The following is a 20,432-nucleotide window of genomic DNA, read 5'->3' as shown; positions in this document are numbered from 1 at the left end:
CCTTTTATTGAGGCGTGTGATACAGTTCTTGGTACCATTGACAGTATTATTACTCCGGATATTAATAATGAGCTCCTTCGCCCGTACATAAAGGATGAAATCCATGCAACTCTCATGCAAATGCACCCTTGTAACTTGTAAGGTCCCGGGTCCCGATGGTATGCACGCAATTTTTCATCAAAAATTCTTGCATATTGTTGGTGATGATGTTTTTATTCTTGTTAGTAATATTTTGCAGGGCAATGAATCTTTTGGTCTTGTAAATAATACTAGCATTGTTCTTATCCCGAAAGTGAATTCCCCTACCTCTATGACTGAATTCAGACTGATAGCTCTCTGTAATGTGCTTTATTAAATTGCCTCTATAGCTGTGGTTATGAGGTTAAAATTTATTCTGCCGGGTATTGTCTCGGAAAACCAGAGTGCTTTCGTTCCAGGTCGTATGATCACTAACAATGCCCTCATTGCGCTTGAATCATTTCATACGATGAAGTTTAGAAGCAAAGGAAGGAAGAGGATGGTTTCTATGAAACTAGATATGAGCAAAGCCTACGACAGAGTAGAGTGGAATTTTCTGGAAAATCTACTCTTGAAGATGGGGTTTGCAGAGAGTTGGGTAGCATGATTATGGATTGTGTCTCATCGGTGAAATACTCTTTCATAGTTAGTGGTGGAGTCTGTGGCTCGGTTACCCCATCTCGAGGACTTCGATAAGGGGATCTCTTATCCCCTTATTTGTTTATTCTTGTTGCAGATGTTTTTTCAGGGCTTATGCGGAAAGTTATGGCGGATGGTTCGATTCACGGGGCCAAAGCTAGCCGTAGGGGTCCTGAAATTTCTCATCTCCTTTTAGCTGAAGACAGTTTATTTTTTGCAAGAGCCAACCGAAGAGAATGCTCGAAGATTGTTGATATTCTCAACATATATGAAGCAGCTTCCGGACAGAAAATTAATTATGACAAACCGGAGGTTTCTTTTAGTAAAGGGGTCAGTGACACAACGCAAAAGGAGCTCTTGAGTATTCTTGCAATGAGGCAAGTGGATAGACATGTGAAGTATTTGGGTATCCCGACGGTGATTGGTAGGTCAAAGAAGATGGTTTTTTCTGCACTTAAGGATCGAATTTGGAAGAAGTTCATGGGTTGGAAGGAGAAACTTTTGTCCCGGAACGGTAAGGAAATTCTCATAAAATCTGTGATTCAAGCAATTCCAACTTACATTATGGGAGTTTACAAACTTCCGGTGGGCGTAATAAATGACATCCATGCTATGATGGCGAGGTTTTTTTGGGCTCAGGGAGAGGATAGGAAACGGGTCCATTGGAAAAGATGGAATGATTTATGTACTTCCAAATATTTAGGGGGGATGAGCTTCAGAGATTTAACTATGCCGTCAAGCGTGGAGACTCTTGACTAAAATGGATTCCCTTCTCAGCAAGGTTTTTTGCGCAATTACTAATAAGACGTTCTTGGAGGCTAGCTTGAGCTTTGGGGGAAGTTATTCCTGGCGCAGCATATGGTCTTCGAAATCTTTGATTAAAGAAGGAGATATGGAGAATTGGAAATGGAAGTGCGGTGAAGGTGTGGGACGATCCATGGGTGGTCAATGGGGATAGCCGTTTCACCTCCTCCCCAAGAACTGATGAGATTGGCTATGTCAGTGACATTATTGACCATGCTACAAGAGAATGGAAGGTTGACAACATTATGAGTTACTTTAACGAAGATGATGCTTGTAGCATATTTGCTATACCTCTCAGCTCATGTCCTATTCCAGACATCATTACTTGGGCCTTCTCCATGGATGGAAATTAGTCAGTTAAGACAGCTTATATGCTTGGTAAATCGTGTAACCTCGATGAATTTCACAAATCTTGGACTGAAATTTGGAAGCTTGAGGTAACTCCGAAGGTTCGACATTTTCTTTAGCGCATATGTACGGGTACTCTCCCTATTAGATCTTATCTTAAGTATCGCCATATGACTGACATTAAGGATTGCCCTTGGTGTGAAAATTGTCCTGAAACTGTTAGACACACTCTCTTTGACTGTCGCACAGTTAGAAGCTTGTGGATTGATTGTGAGTGCAACGAAATGTCACTTTGGCCGCGAGATATGAACTTCCTGGAGCTATTTGATTCTCGGCACAATTTAGATCAGAGAAAGAAATGCAAAGGGGCCATCTTGATGTGGAATATCTGGGGGGAGAAGGAACGATATGATATTCAAAGGCACTGAAACTCCACACCCTGTCATCATTGATCGAGTCTTAGAGACTAGCTGTTGACTGTATCAGCTACTCCGAGAAGATTTATGGGGTTGTGAAGGGTAAAACTAGAGGCACCCCGAAAAAATGGTTGGCTCCACCTGCAGGGACCTTCAAGCTAAATTGTGATGCATCTCTTTGTGATGAAGGCTGAGTGGGCCTTGGAGTGGTGGCGCGTGATTCCAGAGGTGAGGTGCTTTTTGCTGCAACCAGGCGCATCCAAGCCTATTGGCCCCCTATCATAGCCGAAAGTAAGGCAGCAGCTATGGCTGTTCGTCTGGCTCGTCATTATGGGTTGGATGATATTGTTATTGAATTCGATTCCCAGGTTTTGATCAACAGGCTATGAAAAGCCTCAACTTACTTCTCTAACCTTGATGCAATCCTTGATGATATACTCTACTCTAGTACTTTCTTTAATTCAATTTCTTGGCTTCATGTAAAACGTGATGAAAACTTCGTTGCTCATAATTTGGCTCGTCTAGTGCCATTTGGTTGTGAACAAATTTGGGAGAACCATAGTCCTTGTGAGGTCTCTCCTTATGTATTGATGGACAAATTATCAATACAAGACACTCTTGCTTTGTTCTCAAAAAAAAAAAAAAAAAAAAAAGGTTCAGATAAGTCCAGTTCAAGAAAAATAAGTTCTGATAAGGTTTGCTCAAGTTCAAACTACAAATAAAATAAGTTTTAATAAGGTCTAATAATTTCAGAGAAGATCAGATAAGTAGAAATCAGGTTAATAAAACACACTCTTAATGTCTCTTTCCAGAGTGTTGAATGAACACATACTTTTGTGAATGTCACATAAGGAGTGAGTAGTTAGTTATTGTTGTCTAATAATCATCCTTTAAAATAGTAAACATATTTGCATTTGTTCAAAATATAAAAGTAATCATATTAGGCTATGTTCTTGCACACTAGTATTTGAACAACACAAAGTAAGAAATCACTCATTTAACTTTCTACTTGGAGTTAGGAGAATTACCAAGCTCAAAATTACTTGGCTTGTTTTCTTGTAAAGTGCCTAAATTAAATGAGAATGATAACAACACATACAAGATACATCTTGACAAAAACAGAAGTGAGAAGGTAAATTGGTAGTTAACTCATCTTTTTGTATACTTCGTACAAGTTAACAAACACTCGTTTGATTGCTTGACCAATTTGCTAGGTAGTTATTGGATTATTACTTCCATACTTTTGCAATTAAACAATATCTATAGATTGTCCCTTCGATTTATATAAAAATCCTTATTTAGAAATTCTTTTTTCTACCCATCTAAAACATAAATAAATAAAACATTTTTCGAGTAATAGACGAGATTATAATTATATTATCAGTTGTGTCAACATTGACTTATAGGAAAGTAAAGGAATCATTTAAAACTTAAGAATCAATTCCTGATCCATTTGCAAAAATATGATAAATGATACATGTCCTTAATTATCACCTACTTTTGGTCCAACGAAATAAAGAATTTGATGCTTATCATCATTAATTAATAAGTGGTTCTAATCAACTTGTAAACAGCCTATTTCTTCAAACATTTTATCAGCAGATTCAACTGTACCAAAGAAAAGAAAGAACCTAAACCATCCCTTTGTATCATATAATTAAGGCCAAGCAAACCAGTATAAGAAACGAATAAAGAGTCCCCCCCCCCCCTCTCCCCCCACTAAACAGAATCATATTATTCTCTGTTCTTCTACGACACACCGCCTCGTAATTAGAATTCAAAGTTGTATGCCCATCATTCATGTATTTAGGCATAATATACCATATGATGCTTTTTTTTTTCTTTTTTTTTTTTTTAATTTAACTAAACACATGAAATATGGAAAAATCTTATGTACACAGATACGTCGTGCTGCATGTATGAAACTGGTTTGAAACAGATCAGATGAGAGAACTAAGATGAAAAATTGCACTACAAGTGCAAGCAATTTTATTTTAGACAAAAATAAGGCTATCAATCTGTTAAGTTGTTACAGTTTTATTCGTAATTTACAGGGTTGGAAGGACTCAAACTAACAGTGAGAGATTGGCAATCACTTCGACAGTGAATATGGTCAGTAATAATGAGTTCCTAAAAATCATATACATAAAAATATGGGCACATATCACCCAAAAGTAAAAACTAAACAAAGCTAAAAATCAAAAAATTAAGGTTGCTAGTGAATTTAGTCAAGAGATGAATTATCAGTCAGTTCAAGCACCTTGTGCTGACTTTTCAGTTCCTGACTGTCCAAAAAATCTGAAGTTGAAAATACCAGCTATACCTTGTCCCTTTGCCAGCTTCTCGATTTCTACGAGTTTGTGCTTAAGTTGCTCCACTTCCTTATATAGAGCTTCGTTTTTTTGTCTCAATGCCTGTAAAATTAACCAAGAAATATCCTGAGAAGCTTGAACAATGAGTGCAACATAGTGGAAGCAATGAGAGAAGAGACAAGGAAATTTACAAGGGCTTCTGAAAAATAAATAATCTCAAAATGCTTAAGCAACGCCCAAATCATAAAATTTGATCTCAGGAAAGGAAGATGCAATCTAATTAAAAAAAATATGTGCAGATTTTTGCCAGCATTTCTGTACAAAAAATAACAAAGAAACTTCATCTTGATTAGAAGTAACAAAGCTGTAAAGCAGCCATCACAGAACTTTAATCTTAGCAGTTCCATGGTAGCACATTTGCACCCAAAAAAAAAAAAAACAAAAAAAACAAAAAAAAAAAACAAAAAAAAAAAAAAAAAAAAAAAAAAAAACAAACAAGCTTATGTATCCAAATATTTTCCTCATCTTTTTGCTCCATTGACAATAAAACTGATTTTTAAGCTAATACATACTCGGCTTCAGGTCTATCGTCATGTGTCAATGGTTAAGGAAGTTTCCTTAATGCCTTTAACCATTCAATCATGCAGATTTATCACAAATCTTTAGCTAGAGGGTATATTAAGATCCACAATGATATGTGGACTCCTAAGTCCTAGTCATAAATTTTGTCTCATCACCAAATAAAGGGGCCATCAACGTAGAAGAAGTCACCAATCTTCACAATCAACTATCAGACGCATCAGAAGAGCAAACAAAAGGAACCTTCAGAGGAATATAGCTTTTGAAAGATAGGCCACTATATTTAATCTTTCTGAAAAAGAAAGCAAATAAAAAGACAAAATTTGACAAAGAACATCTATCCTATGGTCAATTCATGTTATGCAACAATCGACACAGATCAGGCACCTCATGAAAAAGGAACTAAAAGAGATAAGATATTCCTGCCAAATCTCATCAATACCGTTACAATTTTGCATAGTCTAACAAAATACTCAAAGCTGTTATTACAAGGGCCTTACTAGGATTATACAGTATTGACAAAATAAAGGACCTTGATAGGGTTGCAACCAGTACAACTAAATAAAACCTCCGAAGGAAGAACCAAGTGAGGCAATATCATGCCAAAAGGGGAGGCGGGATCATCAACAACAAAAACATTATGTAAAAAGTAGGAATGGAAGAACTGGTTTGTCCCTGCTTATCCAATCCAATAACCAGAATTGGATACAAACTCTACCTAAATAAAGTTATCTGAACTTGACTCTTAAGGAAATTGATCTAATATAAACCAGCCCAAGACTTGATTGACTAGTGCTGAAAAGAATTCAAACTGAATATCTTATCAACCAAAAATAACCAAAACCGAGTAAAACTCCATCTGATCCCAATTTGAATCATCTGTTCACCCAGATAGATTAAAAAACACATGTAAGCCATTCACAAATGTACTAATCGGTACAATTAAAAAAAAAAGTAGATCGAATAGTTTTATAAATTTAAGTTTTCGGTAGCATCATCCATGGTATGCAGGCTAAATATTCACTCTCAAGGACAAACTCAGCCTTAGCTAGAGAGTCTTTAAACATCCTCTGAAGCTCACCAAAATGAAGAATATTTGAGTGGAGTGAGGTACTCATGAATACACCAGAGGCCAAAAGGGGATAAGCACCAAAATGATACCAACATCATATAAACATTTTAGATATTTTACCCCAATGCCTTTAAAAAGTCTCCTGCCACAGGCGATATAAAGGAGAACCAGATGTTAATAAAAAGGTGTTTCTAAGTGACCCTTAATCAAAGACCTAATGAGATTTTAAATTAGTCTAACATAATCCAAAAGTTGAAGAAGAAATGACCCATTGACCTCATTCAGAAAAGTCATATATTCCAAATTGAATTTACAATCAATCATATGAACTTATGAAATACATAAACTATAGTTAGTTAAGCCAATGCAGACAACGGATTTTATCCAGGACTCCAATCGACATTTATAAATAATTTCTTTAATAGCTCCAGTAGTATTACTTTACAATAATTTTTTTACACCAGAAGTCTCAACAAAATAAAGAGAATACACCACAAGGTCCACCCCTGAGGAACAAAAACCTGATGATGAATATTAAGGTTGGCAGTGTGTAGTGCCAGCATGGCCTGTCACAACCACGAGCACCCCTCGATGGACAGTGCCTGGGGTCCTAGACTGCATTTTTGCACAGACCGGCAAAAGGCCACAAGCACCTTATCCCATCCCCCTCTTTAATAATGACCAATTTTACAGAGCACATTACTACTGTTAGATATAATGTCCGTTTGAACTCCTAAGTTTACATCACACAAATCCCTTCAAGACGGAAATAGTCGTCCCATTTGGCCTAAGAAAATTGATGCATTACAATTCTTAGTGGTTATTGTGCTGTGAGGAAAGAGGACAGTTATAATTTGATTGATTGAATTGATTGTTTATACCGATTTGTCAATATAGTCCTATCCTTGGCCCTAAATTCCTTTACAGTCTTCTCATTATATTTTATTTAATAAAATACCTGCTGAATAAGGGGTAATTGTGCTGTGAGGAAACAGGACAGTTAAGAATCAACTGGAACTTTAGCATAAGGCTCCAGTAGTATTAGTCAAATGAACTTTTGCATTTGTTATTTTTGCATTATGAACCATACTTCAATGTTGATGAATTCAACATTGAGAAGTATTACTCAAATGAAAATCCTTTAACTAAGGATATAGAGAAATCTCAACACAAAAATCATTCCAAATTTGTCATTGAAAGACTCACGGCCAATAGACATCAAGAGATGCACAGTCTGCAGGAAATACATCCAGAAAGGGATTTATTGACAGTGATTCTTTACATTACCTCCAATTCTTGCAGCCGTTTCTCCTCCTTTTTAGCTTCTGATTTTGCGCTTCTTTGCACTTCAAATATCACAGCTGCTCCTGCAACCTTTGTGTAAATCTAAAATGTTAGTTACACATATATGGGTCAAAAGAGGTCTGCTGGTTAATTTTAGTTGCGCGTTTTGTTTCAATTCAAGAAAACTGAAGCATTGGCTCATAAAAAAGAATCTTAAGTTTGAAAGCAACATAGGACTATAAGTGCACAGTGTCTTTAAGACTTGTTATGAACCAATGATAACTTGCAATAACGAGCAGACAACATGGAACAACTCCGTACAATACTAGCAAAGTAACTTCAATAAGATGAAATAATCACTAATTGTTTAGTTACATTCTTGAAGTCATGATGTCCATAAGACTAAAAGTGATTCCAAGAATACGTCTGCGGGCTGAAATGAATGAGTGCACACATGTACCGTACAAGGGACTATATAATAGATGAAGGTCATTGAATAGCTGTTTTTATCAGCATGATTCCACCGCATGAAAGTGCACATTTAAGGGGAAAAATAAGATGTTGAATATAATGGGAATGAAATTTTTTCCTTTGTTTTTTTAATCTAGAAAAACAATAAGTATATGTTGTCTACTTTCTTGGTGGAGTCGCTTATATATAACATGAGCAATTAATTACTATTTTTAATATACTTAGCAAGCTTATATGCTTTTGGACATCATGCTTCGTTTCCATCCAGATCCATGCAAAGGTCTTACTAGGTTAACCAGAGCACGAAACTTGGATGATCAAAACAAAATGAAGCAAAGTTCAAGCTACTGCTGGTTTGTATCCGGCGAGCTTATCATATCCATCGATTTGATGCATGGCTCAAAAAAAAAAAAAAAAATTAAAAGGGGTCGCGGAAGGAGGATTAAACCAGTGATAAACAATAACATCAGAAGGTGAAGTCTTACCAGAAATATGAACATTTCTCCTAGAAGATCTGAGGCAGCCTGAACAGCTCTCTCCTGATTTAGCGGGCGAATTTCAACATCTGTTGCATGGCCATATATACGCCTTTGCAGTGTAGTTGTGAGCCGATGATTTGCCTAGTTTCACCAACCACAGCAAAAATGTTACATGCTTTACAGGAAAGAAAATGCTGGAATTCAGCAAAGAAACCATCCTCCGATGCCATTAAATTTGCCTTACGTGTTTTGATATGAAAAACATAGATGCAGGAGTATATTTACTTAGAATGTTAATATCTAGAGCTTAATTTCTATATGTTTATATTTCTTTGTCTAGGTTTAAGAATGGTCACTTCAGAACAATAACCAATCCGTGAGGAAACCTCTACGTAATATGCCAAACTTGGCAACTCTCCACCAAGTTGACTTTAATGTCACATAATTGATTTGCATCTCCCTCACTTGGCTCCCCTTCCCTCTCCTATATAGTGGATCCTTGCAGTTTGGTCAGCACAACCACCAGCTCATACCAAAGGTTATCCAGTAAGTAGCATTTCTAAACTGTAAAGAGATACAGATAATGTTCGAAATTCTGTTTGACTACTCTCCCTCTTCTTTTCTCTTTCTGAAATTTACTTCCTGATACCTCACAAGGAGTCACAACTGAATTTTGTAAAATTGTAGCTTGCTTCAAATGTTTCAAATAGATAACTGCAATACTGGTTCTTGTAAACAAAATTAACTAATTAGGAGGGCAGAAACATAGAATAGCTGACAGATGGGGCAAAAATCTTTGTAGCATATGTTATCGACACAACTGACATGATAACCCATATAATAATGATGTCTTCTAGGGTATTTATTGGACAACTAACACTTCTAGGCCACAAGTCCCAATAATCCATACTCCTTTGACCAGCTCTATGTATTGGAGGAACAGAAAACGCTTCTGTATTACAATCCAAACATAATAAGTAATGTGTGCTGCTTTACTACTACCTGGGCTACTGGTACATCTAGAATATGTACATTCACTAATTAACAAACCTGAATTCAAAATCTGTCAGCCAAAGAGCTCCATGAGAATGAAGGTAAACCATTTTGTTCTTATTCTTCAAGCCACAGCCCCTCCTAAATCATTCAAAGAGGTTGCAGTTGCACCCTTTGCTACCAATTAGCTTGCCAGTTAGCAATATCCTATAAGTCTTACCTTATTAGATAATACTAAAATACCTCCATGTAGGCTCAGTGAACTCAATTAGATTCATACTCCATATCAAGTATCCAATGTTGCTGATTGCATTCTTTCCAGGATAAAGTGATAATTATTTTTGATACCATCAATGTGAATCTTAATTATTATTTTGACTTTCTTTGCAGCTGTTAACATAGAGCTTCATTGAAGCATATTATAATATTAAACCAAACCTCACACCTTAAGGTAAGAAATTTTTACACTTTACACAGATGATTCCCCATCACATGACTACATAGGCCAGGGAAGCAGGGATTGCAAAGCTTAAGACTCTTGCCACAGTTGTCCAATTATTTTTGGCCCTTCTTAAGTTTTCTAGAAAGCAACGTCTTTCAATCCTCACAAATTCCTATCAGCTAAGGTGCTCTGCACATTGCACATCAAGATGATCTTTTTTTAAAGACTTGTCTTCAATTGCTCCATGGACTGCCTTTTTATCTAATGTGGTTCAACAACCTCCACGTTCCTTCTTTATCTGATTTTGACCATCATCTTCATTTTTAATAACTCCATTATGTGAACAATTTTATGCTTTATGGCCAATATAGTATACCAGATAGCACCTCGGTCCCCAATTCATTCCATCATTCCAAACTAGTCTTTCAATGTATGTAATGGTATCAATTCATTGCAACAGACTTCTCCCTTCCATCCATTCTGCCTGAATCCAATGTCTATACACACATTTATATCTTGGCAGTAACATAAATAGATCCTGATCTTCAGTTTCTTATCAACTCCCCTTCATTTTGGAGTTGACAAAGCGTCTACTTGACACAATATATAACCTCTCATCTAGAGCCTTCCACCAATCCACCTAGCTGTAACTCTGCATAAAAACCTTGAAACTACTCCTCTGTTATAAACAAACTTCAGTTCCGCGCTATTTGTGTTCAGAATCCATGTTCAATTTGCACGTTCTCTATAGACTAGTGTAGAGAGAGAATTGAGAGAAATAATTCATACCTCTATATAATGGAATTTAACTAAGAATGAAAACTAAGAGACATTCCAGAAGAAAAAAAAAGTCATCTTGCTCATGTGGGATACGACTTTCCCCCTATGCTTTTCACAGAAATTTCGATATGTAAGCAGCTATAACATTCGTTACAGAACCTCCCTAAGCAGCTAGCTATAGTTTCCAAATTACATCACACTTCTATTTAAGATCCAAAAATTTCTTTAAGCTTATTTTTTTACCAAAGAAAACGGGTGTTATTCCATTGCATGCTATGCCACTTCAACTCACGTTCAAACCAATGCCTTCTTGTCTTCTACTTCCCCACAGGGTCATCCAACACTAAGAGCCCATGTCACAACTCACAAAGTCACAATATACAATTCAAAATATGACTCATGTGAACTCCTATGGACCAACAACTTCTTACAATATATAGTCAATCACATTGACACCTTAACCAATATGAATGGCAGGATCAACAACACTGACCCACTAAATGTACTCTTCCATCCCATTTTAATAGGCCACATTTAATTCGAGGTCATTTATAAAGAAATTGGCTTGAAATATCATAGTTAACCTTAATAAATTATCGACAATTTGATTATGACACTATGCATCAAATCCTAAATATAGTAGAGTAAATATGAGAAAATTATTAGGTATGAAAAATGGCCTATTACTTTGGGACGTAACAAAATTTAAATATGACCTAATAGAGAGTAAAATGGGGGGGGGGGGGTAAATCACACCAAACAATGACACTGATCACACATTCACATTGGCCACACTTAAGACAAAGCTCCATGATTTCCATTCAATTTTTATACTGTACCTATTTTTCATTGATCAGCATCAAAATTACTCAAAAACAGCAAAATCAACCAATTCAGCTTACCCTAAATAAGTAAATAACTCATCATAAAATGCTAAATGTCAAAAATGAAAATACCCACTAACAAATCACTGCCAAAAACCAAAATTCAATAACAACCCAGAATTCAAACAAACAATTTAGAAAGAATACATGAAAGAATTAGAAGAAAGAGTAACCTGAGCAAGACTAATGATCAATTCACGAAATTTAGGGTGCAACCCAGCTTGTTGTTTGAGACGACTTGCAATAGGTTTACTAAGAGTTCTCAATGCGAGTGTCCCAATCTTAATTACAGGAAAAACCATTGCTTTGCTATTCCTAAATCTGGACATACGAATTTCTGGGTAATTTCTGAAAGGTAAGTTGAAGTCTACCAGGTGTTCGATGTTTTGCTTGAGAGAGAAGAGAGCATAATAGGGATGACATGAAATGAGAATTGTGTGTTTTGTCATCACTATTTTTTGAAATATTGCTCTGTTTTCTTGGGAGAAAAGTAATGAACTACATTTTACATTTTTTCGCGCTATGAGAAGGGAGGTTGCGAAGATGGTCAAAGAATAGAGAGGGAGTTGGAAGTAGGGAGGTTTGACATTTTACTTTGGGGTTTTGACTTTTGAGTTTTAACCCAAGGTTAACTTTTGGACTAATAAAACTCAAAGAGTTAAAAGTCTTATTTTAAAAACAATGTCTTCCTCTATCACTTGATTCACACCCAAATAAGACAATGACCTTGTTTGGCAATTGACTGTTAGTTGCTGGTTATTTTTCTTGGCTGGTCTGACCAGCTGTTTGTATTGACGTTTTCTGTTGTATGTTTGACTGTTGGCTGTTAATAAATATGTTTGATAAAGTTGGTTGTTGGTAGTTTGATATAAAACTGACTTTTAAGGGCATTGGTATATTTTATTATCTTTGTAATATGCATTGCAAATAATAATAATAATAATAACATTAAAAATAAATAATATTTTTAATTAAATTATTAATTATTAATATATTATTTTTTACTAATTAATAATTAATAGTTGTAAATTATTAACTATTAGTTATTAATAATTAATAATTATTTATTATTTTTTTTTTTGGAAAGAGATTATTTATTAATTATTATTAATAGTTACTAATAGTTAAGTATCATTATTAATAAATATAATTAGTTATTAATTATTAATAATAAATTACTAATTATTAATTATTAAGTGTTAATTATTAATTATTAGTTACTAATTACTAAGTACTAATTACTTCCTTTAAAAAAATACTAATTATTAATTATCAATTATTAATTATTAAATATTAATTATTAGTTATTAATTATTAATTTTTCATTATTAATTATTAATTACTAATTACTAAGTACTAATTACTAATTACTACCTTTCAAAAAAAAAATACTAATTATTAATTATCAATTATTAATTATTAGTTATCAATTATTAATTATAATTATTAGTTATTAATTATTAATTATTAAATATTAATTATTAGTTATTAGTTATTAATTATTAGTTATTAATTATTAGTTATTAATTATTAACTATTAATTATTAACTATTAATTATTAATTACTAATTAAAAGTAAGGATAGAAAAGTAACTGTAATGGGAAAAAGCCAAAAGCCAATACCAAAAAGTTAGTAAGACTAGCTTTTTATTTTAGGCGGAAAAGCCGGCTTTTTATCCAACAAAAAAGTCATTTACCAAACACTTTTTTTGGTTGTTTAACCAAGATGAAAGGCCAAAAGCCAAGGAAATTTCATTTACCAAACAAGGCCAATATAACAAACATACGACGAGCCTAATAGAAAGATAAAAGAACGATTTAAAAACTCTCTTACAAAATAAAAATACAACATTTTCATGGGAAAATAGAAATATGCACTCATCAAACCAAAATTTGATATATTCCAAATCAAATTACTCATTCAAATCGGATTTTCTTTAGAAATAGGGAAATGGACTGGATTGGACAATAATGAATATTGATTTTTTTTTTTTTTAGATTGATCTATTTAAAGAGATTTAGAGAGGTTTCCCTTAGACACTCCCAAGGCTAACTCATTACGTGTATTTGTGTGCAAACAATCCAATCAAATAAGACAAAATTGTATTGACACCTTCTTCACAATTCAAGATCGAAATCAATTGAACAAGGCGATTGTTTCACACCCGAAACAATATTTTAATCAAGTTAAATTACTCTCAATCTCCTGCCATCGCCCCAACCTCTTTCAAGGTATTGGACAAATTGATGAATGATGGGTATACAACAATCATTGCTTGTCAATATGACAAAGTGAGGTCACCAAATAAATCAATTACTTCAAAATAAGGAGTAGGAAACTTGCTAGAGTAGCTAGTTATAGCTTATCAAACTCGTTGCCTAAATTATCACTACAGGTTCAAATGTCTGCAGTTTGCTAGATTGCAGGTTACAGGTTGCTACGAAGTCAACGACCTAGTTACCGAAAGTCAAGGAAAATTAAATGAAGATCTTTCCAAGGAATATTCTAAGATAATCCAAGTTTGAATAAGTCAAGATACGTGCCATAAGAATAGGAACTATAAACTCCAACTAGTTGTTAATTTGAACAAGTCAAAAAGGTAACAGATAAGCACAAGGAGAGTGTGGCATGAATCTCGGAGCTGAAGCTGGCAACTAACCCCGATTTTTAAGGGATCAACAAAGGAGTTGTAAAGCTTCAAAATGCTCTTCTATTATAAATAGGATAAAAACCATTGTGAAAACAGAGGATACGAGCCCTAAGCATTCCATTCCATAGCAATTAGCAATTATCAACCAAATTATAGATTCATTCTTGATCAAATTACAATCTAAATTTACTCCAAGCTCACATTATGGCATTATGGTGAGCTTATGATGTCCGGAAGAATTGAAGAATCCTGGAAGAGTTTATGTAGCATCTTGCCTCGCAAGAATCCTAACTTCAATTAGTTTGCAACTGATTAAATCATGCGTAAGGTATATGCAATAAAACTAAAAAATACATGCAATTGATTAAATCATGTGAGAACCACACATAAGGTATATGCAATAAAACTAAAAACACATCAAAACTTTTTTTTCATTATTTTTTTATTTTTATTATTATGTACTTTATACCTTCATAACATGTATTCCTTTTATTTTTTGGTCATGTATCTTAAAGATATATAATATGTACTTTAAAGTTTGCAATTCCTACAAAAATAAAAATAAAAAAAAAAACAAAAAAAAAACAAAATTTGCAAAATTTCAATTTTTTTTTTTTTATATATATCTTTTACTTATTTTTATGTTATGTACCTTAAAATTTCTTAACATGTACCTTTTATCTTACGGACATGTGCCTTATAAATATAAGACGTGCATCTTAAATATTCAATTTTTTTTTTTTGAAATGCTTCAAAAAAATTATTTTGTTTATTTTTTATCATGTAACTTAATTATAGTTATGTACCATGTACCTTATGTGGAAAAACGTTTTTTCAATTTAAAATCCATATCTCTAAGGGTTAATTTTAATTAAAGTTTCGAGAAGAAGTTTTCAGAGTTTCGAAAATGAAAACGATATCACAAACGGAAACGTTGACCCAAACAGAGTTTCCGTGCATCACATATCACATCCAAGAAGATGAATAAAATTATATAAACAAAAGAAATATTACCTCCGTTCCTAAAAGTTCGACTTACTTACTATTCATGTGGTCAAAATAAAATAACTTTGACCATTTATTTTGACCACATGTTATGATTTATACAATAGAAATAACTTAGCATGAGGGATCTTATTAGATTCCCCTTATTATAAATTTTTCAAATATTAACTTTTTATCAAATTGTCAGTAGCTGAATTTTTTTTATCAAATTGAAAATGCAAACCTGATTAAATTAAAACATATCCAAAAAAAAAAAAAAAAAAAAAAGACTTGCTAGTTGAAACCCCACATATATATTATAGCTATTGACAACAAAAGGAATAAACCAAAAAAAGTTAGAAAAAGGCAAGCTAGCTTCATAATGCAATGCAACTGCCACACTTGAATATTAGAATACAAGAGTATAAGAATTACCATTAGCAGTTCTAGTGATAGCAGCTCTATGCTGAACCAGAAATAAATAAATAAAAAATAATATTAAAAAAAAATTAACAAAGCTTAACCAATTCTATGTGGACAATATGGTAGAAATAAGTTTTTAAACCAATGTAAATGGAGAATTAATTTACGTGTAAGCAACTTTTAGGGAAATCGTTCCATTATTTGGTGGATTTATTTATCACTTAAATTATTAGTGTTCTAGGAAATGTAAGAGAATATGTTGTCAAGGCTACATATAGCATTTGCCATAATTTAATTATATAAAAATAAGTCAAATGAGTGCATAACTGCATAAGTATGTGTGCAAAGTTTGACTATATTAATATTTTGGGACACAAAGAATAATCAAGTTGAGTTGCTCTCGATCTCCTGCAACGCCCTAGCCTCGTTCAAGGTATTGGACAAATTGATGAATGATGAGTAAACAACAATCATTGCTTGTCATTATGACAAAGTGAGGTCATCATATAAGTCAATTGGATTGCTTCAAATTAGGAAACTTGCTAGAGTAGCTAGTTATAGCTTATCAAACTCGTGTTATCAAAACTCAAAGGCAAAGCAATTCCATTTTAAGTTGTAAATTCTTGCATTGCATTACATTAATTTGTATTCAAAAAATAGAGAAAAGCATAATAATGGGTTTCCAAAAGGAGTACCTTGATTTAGTTCTTGTACCCTGTGGAATTACATTGATGTTTGTTTATCATATCGCCTTGCTCTATAGATACTTGAATCATCCAGAAACTACTGTTGTGGGCTTTGAGAATCATAACAAGAGAGCTTGGGTTGAAAGAGTTATGGAGGTATGTAATTAAGTCTCTCTAAACTTTCATTATTTTTGTTGCATTATTTTTGTTGCATGATGAAGATCATATATAAAGTGATATGATGGTCCATAATTAGTCGTATATGTATATTGCAGAATTAGTGCGACATTTAATTTTGCGTTAATATATATGTAGATGTCAAACTAGCTTAGTTGGTTAAAGTATTGGAAATGATATCTGATCTTAGATTTGAAATCAAATTTTGTCTACATTATTTGTCCTTTATGGCTCTCTTTACACTAAAAAATAGTATTTTTATATATTATTGTACTAAGATGGAGCGGAGTGCATGGGTGATCTGTATATCACGTTCCCTGTCTTTACAACTCTTAGTATGGGTACAAATGTGAATTTGAACTCTCAATGTATAACTCAAATTTGGGTTGAACCACAACTCGTTTTTGTTCGTTTGATTTAATAGTGAGTCTAATCCTTGGAAAAAATCTTGCACTTAAAATTGTCAGGTAAATGAGTTTCAAAACAAAGATATGAATGCTAGTCCGTATATAAAACTAGAAGTTCTTGAACAAATTATTATGTGTGCTCATGATGAATGACATTTGTTCAACGTTTCATTTAGTCATTTATTTTATTTTATTTTATTTTTACAAAAACATTTTGATATACATACATTCATATAAGAGATTCAATTGTTACAAACAATTGAGATATAAGCCAAGTTTGAACAAATTAATTTCAAATGAATTGAGATTGAACAAAATATTGAGCTTGAAAAAATTATTGATCTTGAACTCTGGACTTTTCGAGCTTAAACTTGATGAGTTCGGCTCTTTCTTGCAATAATTAGCATGTATATCCTGTGCAGCTTGATGATTTGAGTAGCATGGAGTTACCCTTATCAGCAATATCCTCCAACACATCAGCAGCAACATATCTAGCCTCAATCTCCTTAGGCTTGAGCTCCTTGATTGGTGCATGGATTGCAAGCAACAACAAGATATTCCAAAGCGAAATTATATATGGTGATAGAACTCCAACAACCATGATGTTGAAGTACATAAGCCTTCTCATTTGCTTCTTCTTGGCCTTTTTTTGTTTTGTGCAAGCAACAAGATACTTCATCAATGCAACTTATCTCATAAGCATGCCAAATAGTAACACACCTATTTACTATGTTGAAGTTGCTATTATTAGGGGTGGTGAATTTTGGCAACTTGGACTTAGAGCTCTTTATTTTGCCCTCAATTTGTTGCTTTGGTTCTTTGGACCTATCCCTATGTTTGTTTCTTCGGTTTTTATGGTTGTACTCTTGCATTATCTTGACTTGAATTCGACCCCGTTGCATCAATTTCAAGCTTCTTCGAAACAAAGAGGTCACTAATACTATGGTAGCTACTACCATTGAACTTAATGTATTATGAAGAAGATTAAGAAATTTAGTTTGTCATGGCTAATTGTGATGTTATTTACGTGTTTTTGGCCAGGTTCCCAATGGTCTCCTACAGGTCCCTATTTCAAGATAGAAAGTGAAGTTTAATTATGTCTTTGGAAGGGATATGAGAATCTGCTCCCTTAAATGAGGTTTAGGAGATGCTCCTACTATCAGTTGATCCCCCTACACTCTTTGATTACAACTCTGTATATATGAGTTGAAAAGTTTAAATAAACTTTTTAAATTGGAGTGAGACATTGAAATACAATGGTCGGATAAAGTTAATAACCAACAATTTAAATTGGTATCATATTTGTAAGTTAATCATGCAGTAAATTGATTGGTTGATACTAATTAAATATTGAAATGAAGGGAAGAATAGTATGGCCAATATTGTAAAAATCTAATTTCCTTCCTTTCGCTTCAAGCAACCTATATAGCGAGTCTTGAATTATTTAATTATACTACTTCAATTTATTTATTTCTCCGTTCTTTTTTTTTATTATTATTTGACCTATTTGACTTTTATCCTATTCACAATTACCATTGATTGTCTTTTGTGATTCATAGACAAGAAAAACATAATAATAGTCATGTGGAATTTTCTTTGAATTATAGTTTCAATAAAACTTATCATAAAATATATTTATTATTATTTTTACTTATTAGGAATTAAAGATATTGCTCATATTGGTGATTCAATTAATGCATTAGCAAGCATGATAAATGAAACAGGTTAAGTAAAGAATAGAACCGAAGAAGTTTATGAAACCGATGATTGGGATTGGATATCTGAATTATGGACATATGTTTTTCACCATCTATTTTGTGAGGTCACATTTTACTGGGTTTGTTAGGCCCATTCACCTAATTAAGGCCCAAAGTGGTGAATTTGTCCTGGGCTTAACACATTGGTTATTGGGCCTATAGCCTGTTTCTTTGTAATTTTCTAAATAAAGACATCGGTGGGAGGGTGCTCTTAGTTGTACGTGACAAAAATTAACTTACTTTTATACTCAAACTATATTTGAAATTAAAATGCCCATAATTTACTCTAATCAACATTGACATAATATGAAATTGAATCGACTCAAATATTGATATGAGTTACTTTTTATTTCTATCATTCCTCCTAAAAATCTAAAGTTAGCTCCAATTCAAACATGTTAGCCAACTCTTGACACAATCGCTTGATTTTGGTAATGTCTCCATACCTTCTACGCTAATTATACAACTTAATTTAGTATCCTTAATTATCAAACCATTAACCATATTGCAATAACCCAAAACTTTATGAGCAACCTCATCGACTCATAAACAATGGTATATGCTATTCATTAATCATCAAAAACAACAGTTATTCCGATCCTATTAGTAACTCCATATATGAATTGTCAGTAACCTTCATTTGAGACTATTAGCAAACTTATTTTTACACAGTAGATAGCCCCTATAATAACTTTATACGTGCATTCTCAACACTCACAATCTCATTCGATCGAATATATCAGAACCTGTACTAGTGTACAACTAATGATATAACATACAAATTGGTGAAAGATTAACCAACTACTATATGGGTCAAAGATTAGGAAAAAGATGAAATTCACAAATAGTAGTAAAACAGCATAATAATGGCCCACACAATGTAACATCAAAATGAAAGGGGATCCATCCTTTGCCTGTGACACCAGACCCATTTAGTAGTGTAGTGTTAGTGGGGCTTTGGTCTTTCTTGTTTGATTGTTACCCTGACAATTTTCTACCCTCAACCTTTTTTTTCTTCTTCTTCTTCTTCTTCTTAATAATAATAATAACACCAACTTTTATACCAAATGACTGTTACATGGTGTGACCAGTCATTATGGGGTTACTTCATTAGTGTTATAGAAGTTATCAGTCGGTAGTATAGGAATTATTCAGTCAATATTACAGGGATTACTTGGTCAATGTTATAATAGTTATTTTGTTCTTTTACAAGCAGCTACATGATTGTCTATATGTTCACTAGAATTGGATTTGCTATAATTAGAGGAGTGGGAGCTCAAATTATATCTCGCTTTCCCACTAATTTATTTTAGGTTGTATAATTTTGTCTATAATAATAATGGTTAATTAGTTCCTTAAAAAAAATGGTTAATTAGGAGAACCAAGAGCCGTTGGATTAAAATGAAGGGTCGGATGGGTCTCTTTACTTTTGTTATTAATAGAACACATTGAGTAGCCGACAGGTTCTGCAAACCAGCATGACAACGATTGGTCTAGTTCTTTTTGGCAAAGGAAGGTCTTTGATGGTGAGCCTTTTTCTTTGTATTTTTGAGAGTATGGGGTCCAGCCTGTCCTCCATACATCTCTTGCCACGTGTTCCTTTTACATGTTGGGGATAAGAGAGATTTTTTTTTTTTCTTAAATTTGGGTGTGTGATTTAAAAGGGGACAATAGTTTTCAATGCTTGGTGTTTTCATTCAATTAATTGACTATAGGAGGTGCAATTTGCCTCTCCCATCAATCTTTTTTTGGATATTTCTCCTCTCTTAAAATATTGTCTCAATTAGTTAATAAACAGGAGAATTAAGGTTAATATTAAATTGGGT

The 20,432-nt window shown here is 33.5% G+C and overlaps 2 protein-coding genes across 2 annotated transcripts; one reads left to right on the top strand and one right to left on the bottom strand.

The window, feature by feature from the left end:
• Positions 1–3,995: 3,995 nt before the first annotated feature.
• On the bottom strand, positions 3,996–12,192 carry LOC110730506 (OPA3-like protein). Its single transcript, XM_021910306.1, has 4 exons — positions 11,695–12,192; positions 8,429–8,563; positions 7,476–7,562; positions 3,996–4,639 (listed from the first exon to the last, which is right to left on the bottom strand). Exons 1-4 carry the CDS (start codon positions 11,968–11,970, stop codon positions 4,478–4,480), a joined length of 660 nt encoding a protein of 219 aa, XP_021765998.1. The 5' UTR covers positions 11,971–12,192; the 3' UTR covers positions 3,996–4,477.
• A 3,702-nt stretch (positions 12,193–15,894) lies between these two features.
• On the top strand, positions 15,895–18,274 carry LOC110730457. The gene is made up of 2 exons (XM_021910259.1): positions 15,895–16,421; positions 17,272–18,274. Exons 1-2 carry the CDS (start codon positions 16,254–16,256, stop codon positions 17,785–17,787), a joined length of 684 nt encoding a protein of 227 aa, XP_021765951.1. The 5' UTR covers positions 15,895–16,253; the 3' UTR covers positions 17,788–18,274.
• The last annotated feature ends 2,158 nt before the right edge of the window (positions 18,275–20,432 follow it).

This window comes from Chenopodium quinoa, unplaced genomic scaffold, assembly GCF_001683475.1.
Source record: "Chenopodium quinoa cultivar QQ74 unplaced genomic scaffold, ASM168347v1, whole genome shotgun sequence".
In the NCBI taxonomy this organism is placed as follows: domain Eukaryota; kingdom Viridiplantae; phylum Streptophyta; class Magnoliopsida; order Caryophyllales; family Amaranthaceae; genus Chenopodium; species Chenopodium quinoa.
This window is presented reverse-complemented; position numbering and strand designations above follow the sequence as displayed.

Excerpts from the sequence above, each read along its gene's own strand:
- LOC110730506 (XM_021910306.1), bottom strand. The coding sequence starts at position 11,970 with ATGACAAAACACACAATTCTCATTTCATGTCATCCCTATTATGCTCTC. Across the intron at positions 7,563-8,428 it reads GAGAAATGTTCATATTTCTG|GTTGCAGGAGCAGCTGTGAT; the intron begins GTAAGACTTCAC and ends ATTTACACAAAG. Across the intron at positions 4,640-7,475 it reads AACGGCTGCAAGAATTGGAG|GCATTGAGACAAAAAAACGA; the intron begins GTAATGTAAAGA and ends TTAATTTTACAG.
- LOC110730457 (XM_021910259.1), top strand. The coding sequence starts at position 16,254 with ATGGGTTTCCAAAAGGAGTACCTTGATTTAGTTCTTGTACCCTGTGGA. Across the intron at positions 16,422-17,271 it reads GGGTTGAAAGAGTTATGGAG|CTTGATGATTTGAGTAGCAT; the intron begins GTATGTAATTAA and ends TATCCTGTGCAG.